Source organism: Elaeis guineensis, chromosome 10 (assembly GCF_000442705.2).
Source record: "Elaeis guineensis isolate ETL-2024a chromosome 10, EG11, whole genome shotgun sequence".
NCBI classification, from domain to species: domain Eukaryota; kingdom Viridiplantae; phylum Streptophyta; class Magnoliopsida; order Arecales; family Arecaceae; genus Elaeis; species Elaeis guineensis.
In genome coordinates this window covers 30,097,121-30,110,359 of record NC_026002.2, presented here as the reverse complement: position 1 = coordinate 30,110,359, position 13,239 = coordinate 30,097,121, and the positions used below count along the sequence as shown (strand labels likewise).

At 36.6% G+C, this 13,239-nt stretch overlaps 1 protein-coding gene across 1 annotated transcript; it reads right to left on the bottom strand.

The window, feature by feature from the left end:
* Positions 1–3,307: 3,307 nt before the first annotated feature.
* Positions 3,308–11,996, bottom strand: LOC105052624 (uncharacterized). The gene is made up of 5 exons (XM_010933495.4): positions 11,486–11,996; positions 8,643–9,396; positions 8,297–8,540; positions 8,001–8,063; positions 3,308–3,523 (listed from the first exon to the last, which is right to left on the bottom strand). The coding sequence occupies exons 1-5, from the start codon at positions 11,880–11,882 to the stop codon at positions 3,458–3,460; spliced, it is 1,524 nt and encodes a 507-aa protein (XP_010931797.1). The 5' UTR covers positions 11,883–11,996; the 3' UTR covers positions 3,308–3,457.
* Positions 11,997–13,239: the final 1,243 nt, after the last annotated feature.

Sequence of the window (13,239 nt, the reverse complement as noted above, 5' to 3'; positions counted from 1 at the left end):
TTAGTTTACTCATATACCAAATTTCTACTTCTTTCCATCATAGTTTGTAGCACAAAAACATCGTATGCTCGTATTGATCATTTTGCATATGTAAATTCTATTTTTTACACAACATAATCCATATACCTTAACATGTCATCTAACATTCATCCTATGTCTCACATGGAAGCAGTAATATGTCTTCATTAAAATTTTAATTGTATCATTTTAAGGATTTTGTGACATCAGGATATGGATCAAACTAAGTTCCACTAGTATCTATTTGGCTGCCAGTAATTGGGCATCTGAACTCTATTGGCTCTGCATGATCGTTTTTTTGCGTGCATGGGCGTTTTTTTGCGTGTTTGTTCATCGGATGTGGAGCTGATGTGAGTCCCCTTAGTGACTTAATTTTGAGAGGAATGGTCTAAAGTGCTTTTTTTTTTTTTTTTTTTTTTGGTAAACTCTAAAGCATGGTTCGTCGTATCAGGCCGAATCATCCGGTACGGAACGTACCGAGTCGGATCGGTCTCTTACCGGTTCGGTTCGGGCCTATTTTTCGGAAAAGGACTCCGAACCGGACGGTTCGGTGTGGTTCGGGCCCATACCATCTGGAATCGGACGGTGCGGCTCGGTTCTGGACCGGTTTGGGGTGAACCGAACCGTACCATCCATAGGAAGGGGGGGAAGATGGCTCAGTTTGATGAGGATCTTGTGTTATTTTCTTGGTATCTGAAATAAAATGAAACTTCAAGCACATCTCTTTCTCTCTATCATATATGTTATACCATCTGTCTTATAGTATCCGATATGATATATTATATCATATTGATATGTTATTTCATATTATATCAATATTTGGTATGTTGTTTTATACCAAATTGAAATATATATCGGTATTATAATAGAATGGTGTCAGTATAAAATTCGGTATCGAGATTGTAAAGCTTGTACCATGTATTAGTTCATTAGAATCCAACTCGTAAGATGAATTTGATTTGGTTTTTTATCACCAAATAGATGGAAATGTCTAGGGAAGTATTTTGAGAACTTGAGAGGAACCTGAAAGAAAATTTTGAACCTCTGATAGCTAGTAATGGAGGTTTTCCGTCCCAACAATTACTAAGCATTTACCATTACTCTTCTCCCTGTTTGGTACCATGACTCCTTGCTCATTTAACCATGTGCATTTGTACCATTTTAAGTATTCGTTTCCACAATAATTAATCGCAGTTGTAACAGATAGTTTAGAGGCCTCAACAAGATTTTAAAATAAAAATCTCAGTATTATAATCGCACAACACTCAGCATTTATGATTAAAAAAGAAGCATGGGCAATATCTAATATTTCAATTAGTAACTCAAAATGGCATCATAAAATTGAATAATATCTGGTTGTATCAATATCATAAATCTTGTGATGCTAGTAGTGGTATATATGTCTCAGAGTTAATGAAAAAATTCTTATGGTGGAATCATAAAATTGAATAACTTCTGGTTGTATAATATTGTGATGCTGGAAGCTTAAACTGTTATATGCGATATCATATAAGATCACAATTGGAGTAAGGCTTTTCATAAATAAGTCAAATAGGAGAGAGTTCAGGTGTTTTACCACCCTAATTTTAATCAAGTTAAATGATTGAGGGCTTTATGATGTGTTCTGAATCTTCCAAATCCATTTTCTTCTGCATGAAACTGATTCGATTGCAACATATGGCTATTAAGAGTCTTTGTACCACAATCTAACTTCAAATTGAACCCAAATATGTCAATAATATGTAATATAATGCCATATTGAAGTTGTATTTATCAATTATTAACTTCAAAAATTCAAAAAAAAATTGAAAATCGAAAAAAATATTGTGTATCGGTATCGTGTGTCGGTATGGTGCGGTATTGGTACCGTACCATATCGGTTCAGGATCAATACGCCGTCCGGTACCAGTACGATGAATTTTGCTCTGAAGTGCCTTCGATCCAGAGCTCTAGAATTGCATGGACTCTATACTTTATAGTCCTAATTTTGAAATCAGAGTAACCCATCCTAGCTTTGACAGGCTTACCACTTGGCCGACCAAAGTTGTTGGAGGGATGCAAATTATTAATGAATCCGGGCTATCCGGATTGTAATTGGATGAATTTAGATTATTCAAATTAAATTGGTCACCCATTATAGCACACAAGATTGATTGTATGCCTGCATCAAGAAAGATTAATCATACACCAAAAGCTCCAGATATTTGGTTATATCAACATATCTAAGATGAAGATTCCTGTCATTTTCCTTTACGACCATACAACGCACACATTGAGTGAAGCCGAATTGGACTATCAGGCTCATAAATTACTAGACCGAGCTCAATCTAATTTTAATCTAGCCAATAATTTGTGATCCAAGCTCCGCTCCTCGGTAAGGGTATAGGCCAAGCTGGGTCGTGCAAGCCGTGGGCTGACCCTGTCCAGTTTGCACCGTCTGTGGCCCGAAAGAGTTCCCTTGTGTTGAATGTTTTCCTTCCTAGATGCTAGATATGCTCCACCCACGTTATTAGAACTGTCACTAATTCTTGCAGCCCCATAATCGACCTAAACCGCACCCATACTCAGACTCAGACCTGGCCTAGATCCAAAGGCCCTTGGATCGGGAATGGATTAAGGGCAGTATCATAAGATCTTACGGATAGTTTATCCAACCGAAATCATTCTGGTCATTATAAAACTTGTACCTTCACATCGGCACGTCTCTTATAAAACCCATCTTACTGGCTAAGTTACTGATTTGGAAGCGCATCCCAAATAATAGTACCTGTTTGAGACCTAGTCCCAGTCCTGATCCAACCATACCTCTCCTAATCTTACCCAAACCCAGACTTGACCCAATTCTTGGATGCGTAGGGTTTTGTTTAAATTGCGGATGCGAACCCCTTAACAGGTCTTAATCACGGTTAGGAAGTTCCTGGACTCACCCCACTCAAAAATATTTCATTTACTATATAGTCTTAAAGCATAGTTCGAGCGTTTTACTTTCTTCATGATATATGGGATTTATGTAAAATGAAAATGTACCTATACATATATATATATTTTTTGTTGCGCGTCATGCTAAATCCGATGTCATGCTTCTAATGTATGTAATCCTACATTTATCTAAATAGAATACAGATGGACATAGACCAACATCCAATCCGTGTCCAATCAATTTCAGCCCTACTCTCCAATTAGCATCTCATAAAATTAATTTTCGAAAAAGCATTTAATTTTTATTTCTTAAATGTTTTCGATCTTTAAGTTGAAAGAAAACACATGAGCAGGTGCGATGACAGAGGCATTTTTACCACATAAATTCAACTATAGTTTGTAATTACTTGGAAATGCTAGCACTCGCGCACAATTCCGTTGTAGCCACAGCATCAACTTGAATACACAGCGAACACTCGGTGTTTTCATTACATCATACATCATCATAAGCATGATTGTGTCAACGCTTTCTCTTCTTCTGAACAGCTACTTTCTTTCTTGACTTTCGGAACCCAATACCACTTTCCTGTAACAGAGGATAGTTTTTTTGTCAGAGTCCATCCATCTATAATTAATTAGCTGTCACTTCAATTTGTCAAACTGTTGCGCAAATAATTTGCATGATTGCCATGAGTAATAAGTCTATAGGCGGTACAAATCAAGCAAACATTTGGACTATTAGGCAGAAACTCTTGTCAAAGATACATTTGAGGCAAAACTCATCCGCAAAGATGACTATGAGTTGGCTTATTGGCCAGCTCTCACGAGCCAAAATAAGTAAATATTTGGTGTCACACTCAAAAGATCTAAACATCTTATTTTGAAATTTCACTAGAAAGGGGGCAACCGGATATTCATTTGTAAGCCCCATTATGAAATATTGTCTACTGCTGTCTTCTTTTTGCATATTCTAGAGAACAAAAAAATATCCTGTCGAAGAAACCCATGACCTTAGGGTCTGTTTGGATGCCAGAAAACATTGTCGATGTAATAATAATGGGTGCCACCATTAGCACGAGTCTATGTTGAAGATGAGTATTGGAGTAGAGTTAAAAATCTTGGGGAGGGCCAAGAGCTTGGACTCAAAATCAGTAATTTCCAGGGTCAAGGTAAATCAGCTAGCATGTGGAACCTATAATCCCTGCGTGAGGTTATGAATGGACCTCTCTACACTGGAGACCTCCGACATTGCCCCTTGTCAGCCAGATAATGCATTGTGGCATCCAAATGAGACTCTCACACTAATAGACTAGGAATACAATGAGACAATTTGCACAGCTGACATCATAAATTCTAGTATAGAGCTAAATTATTACAAGGCCATGTTAATCAGCATCGGAGCTGGAATTTGTATTCTCATGTTTGGAAGAGAAAATAACTTCAAATCAATTATTTCATTTAATTAAATATTAACTGCATTTAAATTTATTATAGCATTGCCCATTGCAATCTACCCATTATAGGCAACTTATTTTTGGTGATCAACCAGCATAATGTAAAAATACTTCAATTGTTCTGAAAATACCAAGAGTCCAAATTTCTACAACAATTTTCACACATGAAAAGTTACCGTACCTCATATTTCTCCAGCTCAATATCTTCATGGAAATCCTTAGCATAAAATACTAGCTAATATTGGTTTTGCCATGGTCACATCTAATGGTCCCCACGACTGCAGCCCATTGAAACTTCTAGGTCATTATTGAGATACTATCTTTATGGCATTTGTTTGAAGTATAAATCAACCAAGATCTCTGAAGCCCTAAAAAAAATGTTGCACTTTTTTTTTTTTTTCGGAAGCATCATCCAAGACATTTACAACCCTAAAAAAATTATTTGAGTTTTTTGAGCCAGCATCAACACACACACGGAGAGAGAATGACAAGGGCCCAATTGTCTAGTGTTAACTGCACACTTCATTTTTAGGTTTTTAGAAGCATCAACACTTTTGGGCACTTGGATACAATATGACACAGTCAGATTACTTACATCAGCAAGAAGCATCCGATACTTCATTCTTCTTTTGGAGTGTCATGCAAAAGACTCTAGTCTAGTGTTTGACACCAAAGTATTGCTAAAGCTTTTAATACAAAGTTATCACAACTATTTATTAACTTACCACAATCTAATCTTAAATGTACTTAAAAGAATAACTTATAACAACCTGGGTGTCGACTTGTCTAAAATACACACAAGATATCTTAACATCATATGTGAATGTATTTATGTGTACATATTTGTATTAGTATTTGTGTATATGCAAGTATTTGCATCTATATATATCTGTGTACAACATATATACATACAGCAATATTTACATGTGTATGCATGCATGCATGTATATTATGTACACGTCATGTCCCTGTGCCTGTGTTTCAGAGGCAGATATGTCCAACATGTGGGGACACTTGAATCCTTGCCATAGGTGCCAAGCATCCAGGTAGAACTGCCAAATTTTAGGTGCTATTTGCAAGTCTGATGGGTGTTGTTTTCAGTCTTGTGATGAATTGTGAATTCAAGACTTTGTTTCAAGGTTTAAGTGTCTCTCACTCTGATAATTCAGATAAGAAATTAACAGCAATCCTTTTTCTTAATTAGGTCTATAAATTAAGTTGTCAGGAGCATAACTAAAACTTTATCTGGCCATTTTGGGGCTTAAGTGTGCTAAGAACTCTATTAGAGTATCCAGATAATGAACTATAGCTGTTTTTTTTCAAAGGAAGAGGACCTTATATTTCCTCCTACAGAAGAAAAGGGAAAGGAAATGGTTCTACATGTTAGTGCTGACAATGATGATGATGATGTTCATATTACAACTTAGCTTTTTTTTTATTCGTTCTACAGACCCAGGTCATCATACTTCTCTGGACAAACTAGAAAAGCATATGGACTTACATGGTGGCATATAGATGTTGAACAACTAGATACAGTATACATATCATAAAGCATAAGGATTTGGTGATACAAACAAGATTTCTTATGTTTATATGTGATTAAAAAAAAAAATAATAATCATCTAATCTAAAATTTACTTGTATTTTGATACTTTCAAATCTCACATTATTATTATTCTAAATGGAACAGAAAAGGCCCTACAATCTGCCATTTGATAAACCATATGATCCAATATGACCCCCTTTACAATTTCTGGCTTGATCCTATATCAACAAGATTATGTACATTGATCCATAATTAGGCCAGTAGCCTGATATTATGAGAAAATCATATTACAAAGATAAAGAATGCAATGATAGCATGTAAATTTACAATCTATGGAACATCCATACACTAGCACTAACACCACCTTCAAACTCAGTGGATCGGACAGAACAAGGAGGAAGTAGCACTGTGCAGAATGAGAATATTGACAAAGTCAGTAGGTACAATGTATGGGATGTGAGGAAATGAGTTACTCATAAATATTATTCTCGAGCAAGTAAGTAATCAATCTATATGTGATTTGGGCGATTATGAAGCACAGCTTTGCCAGCAATCTCAATAACACTTTATTTGTCATAGCACATAGTAGAAGTAGAAATAGATAAGCCAATTCCAATTAGATTCAGCAAGCTATAAACTCAAACAACAACAAACTAAGGGCCAGGCATGCCACAATGCTACAACTCAAAAGTCAAGTGCAAAACCCTCCACTTCCTAATCTTTCAGGACTATCGTGAGCACGTGCTCCATACTACAGCAAAATGCTGATTTTTTTCCTTAGCCAAATGATTCTCTGAGCTAATCTAGACAGACAAATTAATTAAGGATTATTTATTTATTTATAAATCTTTTATAAATGTAACAATTTGCTCAATACTGTTAATAAATTATTCACGAATAATGTAAGAAACCTTTATACTTACAAATTAAAGATGCTATATGTTGGTGGCAAGAGCAACATTTTCACCATTGTTCATGTTCTTGCCCCTCCTATGATATTCAAGTATTTCAGTAATCTCACCTTCTTTATTGTTGTCATTTTTTTTTGCACTCCTAACCATCCAGATTCCTTCCAAACTTCTAGCAAATTTTACATATTTTTCTGGTTTCAAATATTTTACATGTCAGACTTGCTACTATGTTTGGGAGGCAAGGAATCTTAAGAACTAAGCAAATTTGCTAAAAATGAAGTGTCAATTCACGGTGCCACCTGCCCAACCAAAGCAACTTAAATCTAGAAAGAGTATTAGCAGATAGTGCAGTTACTTGTTCCTTGTAGGTAGAACAGAAATGGTGCAAGAGTTTAGCAAGAATCACAGACAGATCGGAAAATTTTCAAAAGTTGACAAAAGCAGGTGGATTGCTAAGAAGCTCAGAATCATCCAACTTTTTTTCTTAAGAGCATTTTAATAGTCAGCCCTGTTTATTTTTAGTCAAATGAGTGAATTATGCCCAGAAATACATTTCTGATGAGAAAATAGATATTTATACCAGAAGAACTTTATGGTTTGCATATCAAATAATAACTGGGCTATATTCCATGCGCATGAAAAACTATACAAATCATAAATTCATAATATCTAGGAATTAGGTTCTTGTAATTTCAGAACCCACTGATGTAGCCGAAAAATATGTGCATAGAGCCAAAGCTGCTGTTACTATCATAGCCATATTTAACACCAGAATACTGACCTAGTTAATAGTGCTACAAATTACAATAAAATTTCAACCAAATTCTTGCTATAGTAGCAATCATGCAATTCTACAAAACAGACATCCATCTAGTAGTAAGGCCCTAAAGTTCATTTGCCTGATAATATGGTGTACAACCTTGAAAACATATCTCCTTTCAACATATGCATAAATGATCTATCAAAATAATAAAGAAACGATGATAAAATTCATTCAGCTACTTCATCAAGAATAGTAAGAACTAGGAAAGCTAAATCTAAACCAAGCCAGATATGAGACCCGGGATAGTGCAATATTTGCATAACTTAAAAAATTCCAAATAAAGAAATATGAGAATAGTTAGTCATGTTAATCAAATATGGACTCCTCACCTTCCTGTATTGTTTATAGGCAATTTGACCTGTCAGTTCCTCTCCATTTTTACTGACATAAACCTGCAAGAAGAAAACCAAAGAAGTTAAAAGTAAAAGAAACCTATCAGCAATCATAAAGGGCAGCATAATCATATATAGACATTCAAGCATGTGTTGACACAGAAAGGCATGAAAGAATGTAGAAATACAAAGGATCTCCTAAAATTTCTCAAGAGAAAAAACAGAAATGAGAAGTTAAGAATTTTTTTGGTTGCTCTACAACAAAATTTGGCAGAACGTAACTTTTCTGTTACCTTTCTTCCATCCTGGCCAGTAAACCAGTGACCAGATTGACGGCCATCAGCACGAACTCGCCTTTTTCCAGCATCTTTTGGAATCTTAGCATTGCTTCGAGGGTTCACCCAACTTGCACTCTCATGCGAAGCCTCCTTAAGATGATCACCGTTTGGCTTTTTCCTTCTTTTTGAGCTTCCTTCAGGATGCCTCTCACAAGTTCTTCGGGCTTGCCTAGGAACATCTTTGGGGCCAAATTGACTCCTGAAATAACCAAAGGACAGTGTTAAAAAGCTTCCAAATTTCATTATAAAAATAAAAAGAAACAAAGAAAAGTCACAAGGCATGTGGTATAAAATGTATTACATATAATCAAAATTTTCTGCTCCAGCCTCCTCATTCTCTCTATATTTTTCTGCACCTAGTAGATTAAGGAATGGCAACCGTTTCTGGACTAATGTTCGGATCCTTGCATCGCTATGGTAGAAGTAATGATATGCAGGAGGTTGAGAACTGGGCAAGTTCCTATTTTGCTGAGTTCTTCCATTGATGTGTTTCTGCTGATGATGATCTTCAAAGTCTTCGACAAAGCCACCTGGATCAAGTATTCTGGAACTGCAAAAACTCATATCCTCTTCCTTAGACTGAACCAAATTTTGATCCTTCATTGACCTGAAATACTCTTCACAGAACTCATCTAAAGCAGGTGTTTCCAACTTCATGTTCTTCTTAGGGCTCAAGTCCTTCTGAAAACTTTCCCGATGGGCTTTATTGGCTTGCGATGATGACTTTTCCTGCCCATTCCTGGTCATGGTAGTAATCCGTCTCCTTTCTTGAGATTTATCAACTTCTTTTCCATCTTCATATTCATCTTCACTAGAAGGATCATCTGAATCTGAATCCAGTAAATAAATTTTCCGAAGAGGGCTGATCGTTAATTTTGGGAACAATTTCTTATTGCTGCTTTGCTCTACTATTGTTGATGTCGAGGCATTGGAAGCCGGTGAGATTTTTGGAGCCTTCAATTTGCTTGTTTGTTGACTTGTCAAGATCCCATGGTTATGCAGAAGAAACTTTGAACTGCTTCGAGTATTGCAGCTTTGGACTGATGAACATCCACCTACAATTAAAACAGTGAAAATCTTAAGATGATTAAGAATCAGAAGGGCATACAAGTACTCTAACAGACCATACTATTATGAATTAACACATGCACAGCATATCCTTTTCACCACTAATTCATGGACACGGCAAGTACTATAAACAGTAAACCCATTGATTTGAATAGGACAAGTCCTAGAGGCTCTTGTTAAATGAACAATGAAAAATAAACTACATAGGACAATCCCTGTTAGCATGTGCCGCTTCCAGCCATACAAACAAAAACATGAATCTCAATGTTGATTAAGTACGAGAAAATCAAAAAAAAAAAAAAAGAGACTACTAGAACATATGCATTTAGGCCTTAGTTAGAGTTCCCTAGTGATATATTATAATATGCATGTAAATGAGAAACAGGCACATAGGATGAAAGAGGAAACAAGTGATAGAAGGTAGTAGTATTATCATATGTCAATGTATTTTAAAAAAAGGAAAACATCTTAACTTCATAATAAAAATGGCAATTTTCATAGGTCACCAGCCACACTATAGAAATCTCCCAATAAGGATAGATAGATGCTTAAATCATTCAAACAATAGCCAATTTTTGAAATGGTTTTTGAAAAATAAGAAACAAAGTCATGAACAAGAAATGTTTCTCTTTCTTAGTTCTTGATGATTGTAATTTCCACTCAAGGAACCCCTAAAGGAAAGAAAGTCACAATGAGATCCATAATAAAAGGAAAAGAAAGAGAAAGAAATGGAAAGATGACAAGTGTTCTAACAGCACATATTCAGAAAGAAATCCGGGGATGCACCAACCTATCATGACATGGGGTCCAGCTCCGCACCCCAAGAAAGTTCTCTTGTACAAAATCTACAACTTGCACTAGAAAAAAGTGGGGAGGGGGAATATCCATGTTAAGTTTACTTTGGGGATGCATTTAGTTGGCAATTGAAATCAGAATCAGAATGGATTGGAATGGGATTCGAAATAGCATTATTCCCCAATATGTGTGGTTCATGATTGAAATCGGAATCAAAATCGAAATGGAATTTGAATGCAAGGGGAGAGTAAGGATTGGATTTTGGGGGACTAGGACATTCTCATTCTCCTTTGGAATTGAAATTAGAATAGGACTCCCCCCAACCAAATGGCTGAAATAAGAGTCACTCATTCTCATTTCCATTCTAGAGTCCAACTCCCCCAACCAAACATGTCCCGGTACCCTTTCAATGCTCAATTCACCAAAAGTTCATTTCATTAGAAACTTTGTGTCCATCAGACAATCAGATTCAGCTAGAATTCACTTACTAGCACCGAATAGATATTTGAGAACATCACCAAATAAGATTTACTACATACTCATAAGCCTAAACAAAATGATTTACATTTTAATTACTACTTTATCAAACTAATTTGTGGTTTATGATTAGAAATTCCGAGATCACCTGTTGAAATCCTAAAAGATAAAAATGCATATTTTTTTGGTAAGAAAAATGCATATTTTACTACATCTACCACTATTAACAAATAATTAGTGAAGCTAGAAAATCCAAAATTTCTTGAGAGCATGACTCCTGATGAGAAGGAACTTATGTTCATTTAAGCAAATTAGCATGGGCATCATGAATGATGCCTCCAACTCCACTAAATCAAAAAACAACACATATAGTGGTAAGTTAAGTCTGTTAACCTAGATCCCTATTAGTTACACTAGAATCATCATTTGAAGGGAAAATTGAAACTTTGGATTTCTTTACAAATAACCCACACGATCTCCAAAACGTATAAAATTCGTGCATTTTATGCACCTTTCTCTCGACTAATGACGACCAAACAATAAAACAGGGTGAAAGAAGGCATTTAATTGAGAAATTCTTGAAATACTGAATACCTTCGTCCCTATTAGTTGACCAAGAATCATCATTTGATGGGAAAATTGTAACTTTTAATTAATTTACCAGACTCTGAGAGCCCAACATCCAAAAATGGAGCCTTCTATGCATCTTTCTCTCAACTAAAGACAAACGGGAGAATAAAACAAGATGATCAAAGGCATTTGCACCCTAACGAATAGGAATTCTTGAAATAGGGCACCATTCACCTTGGCCACGCAGGCGCTCCTCTTGCGACGAGAACTCCTCGATCTCATCATCGACGTCGGTGAAGAGCATGGGTAAATGGTCAACTCCGCCGCCGCCATCACATGGAGGAGAAGGAGGCCGAGGAAGAGGAGGAGGGCCTCTTCTCAGCCGCTTCAGGGCCGGAGGATGAGGAGGATCTTGGTCGGGATTCGGAGTTAGGGTTTCGCGTAGGCCAAGATCTTCTTCGGATTCTTCGTCGCTGAGGAGATCGAAGGTTGGAGATCCTCTCGCCGTCGTCGGCGTTGGGAGAGGAAGCTCTCGTTGTCCCTCTTCTTTGTCTTCTTCGCCGTCGGTGGGGAGATCGGCGAGGTCGAGATCGAGGCCGAGGGAGAAGGAAGGAGCCGAGAATTCATCCATCGGAACCGCGAGAGAAAGAGGGTTTTCAAAGGGAGCTGTGGAGATACATATACAAAGCGAAAAAAAAAAAAAGGGAAAATTTGTATGCGCGGGAAAAAGAAGATTTTGAGACGGGGAAAGAAAATTAGTGCGCGAGGGGAAGGGAAGGTCGCAATCAAGCCTAAATTATATTTATTTTTAGGCAGAGTTTGGATCGACCTTATTTAAAATTTAGTTCTTTTTTTTTACCCCCAAATCCGGTCTTTGATCAACTATATTTTTTTAATAAATAATTAGATCTGTTCAGAATTTAAAAAAAAAAAAAGTTAATGAAAATGAGTGATGCTGTCATGACCATCACAACATCGACCCTCAAAGCAAGGAACCGACAAGTGATGTCTTCCTTTTTTTTTCTTTTTTTCTTTTTTTTTTTTTTTCTTTTTCCGATGCTAGTATACTGACTATTTTAAATTTTTATTTTTTTATTTTTTTATATAAAAAAAATCTTGTATCCATATGATACCAATATATAAAGAGAAATTTTTTATACACCGCAGGTGATGCAGAATGTGCGCATTGTCTAAGATGATTGGCTCATACGCAGAATCAGGACACGGTATGAGAAAAAAAAAAAAATTTGTTGGAATAAGTCAATCGACTTCCGAATCAAGTCAACCAACCCCCGACATCCGACTCAATAAAGATCGACCGACCGAATATACAACTCCGACTATGCATCGACTGACAACGACTCATGATCGGCGAACTGATTGACACTTGACTACTACCGATTAACAGCAAAACAATATCTGACCTAAGACCGTCGGCATATCAGAATTACCAACCGACGGTCGTCCAAACTAATATTATCGACACATAGTCGGTCAGTCCGCTCAACATATAGTAACCGTTATGAACGGTTATCAACTATGTGTCACGGCAATTAGTGGGGATTAACGATCCACTAACTCTACAATTATGGTCCGATAATTTAACGCCATAAAAAGTGGGACCACGTATTCGACGGTTACATCAGATTCAACTATAAAAGGAACATAAAGGAACAGTACTGTTAAAACACTTCTGATCAGAACTCTGCTACTCTTGATACTCAAATCTACTACTGTTCATGAATTTTTGCTCTGATTTAAGCATCGAAGGATTCCGCCGAACACAACTCCAATATATGAGAACGCTGTTTTGTAATTACTTATCACTGGCAACAGACGATAAGAAGTTGACCGCAATATCTTTTCTTCCGATTCTGTGCATGAATCTATCACCATGGACAATGCGTACAGTTCTGCATCGCCCGCGATACACAAAGAATCTCTCACGTACAAAATAAACCAAGTAAACAGGCTGCCATAACCATAAA

Excerpts from the sequence above, each read along its gene's own strand:
- LOC105052624 (XM_010933495.4), bottom strand. The coding sequence starts at position 11,882 with ATGGATGAATTCTCGGCTCCTTCCTTCTCCCTCGGCCTCGATCTCGAC. Across the intron at positions 9,397-11,485 it reads GGAGCGCCTGCGTGGCCAAG|GTGGATGTTCATCAGTCCAA; the intron begins GTGAATGGTGCC and ends TTTTAATTGTAG. Across the intron at positions 8,541-8,642 it reads GCAGAAAATTTTGATTATAT|GAGTCAATTTGGCCCCAAAG; the intron begins GTAATACATTTT and ends TGGTTATTTCAG.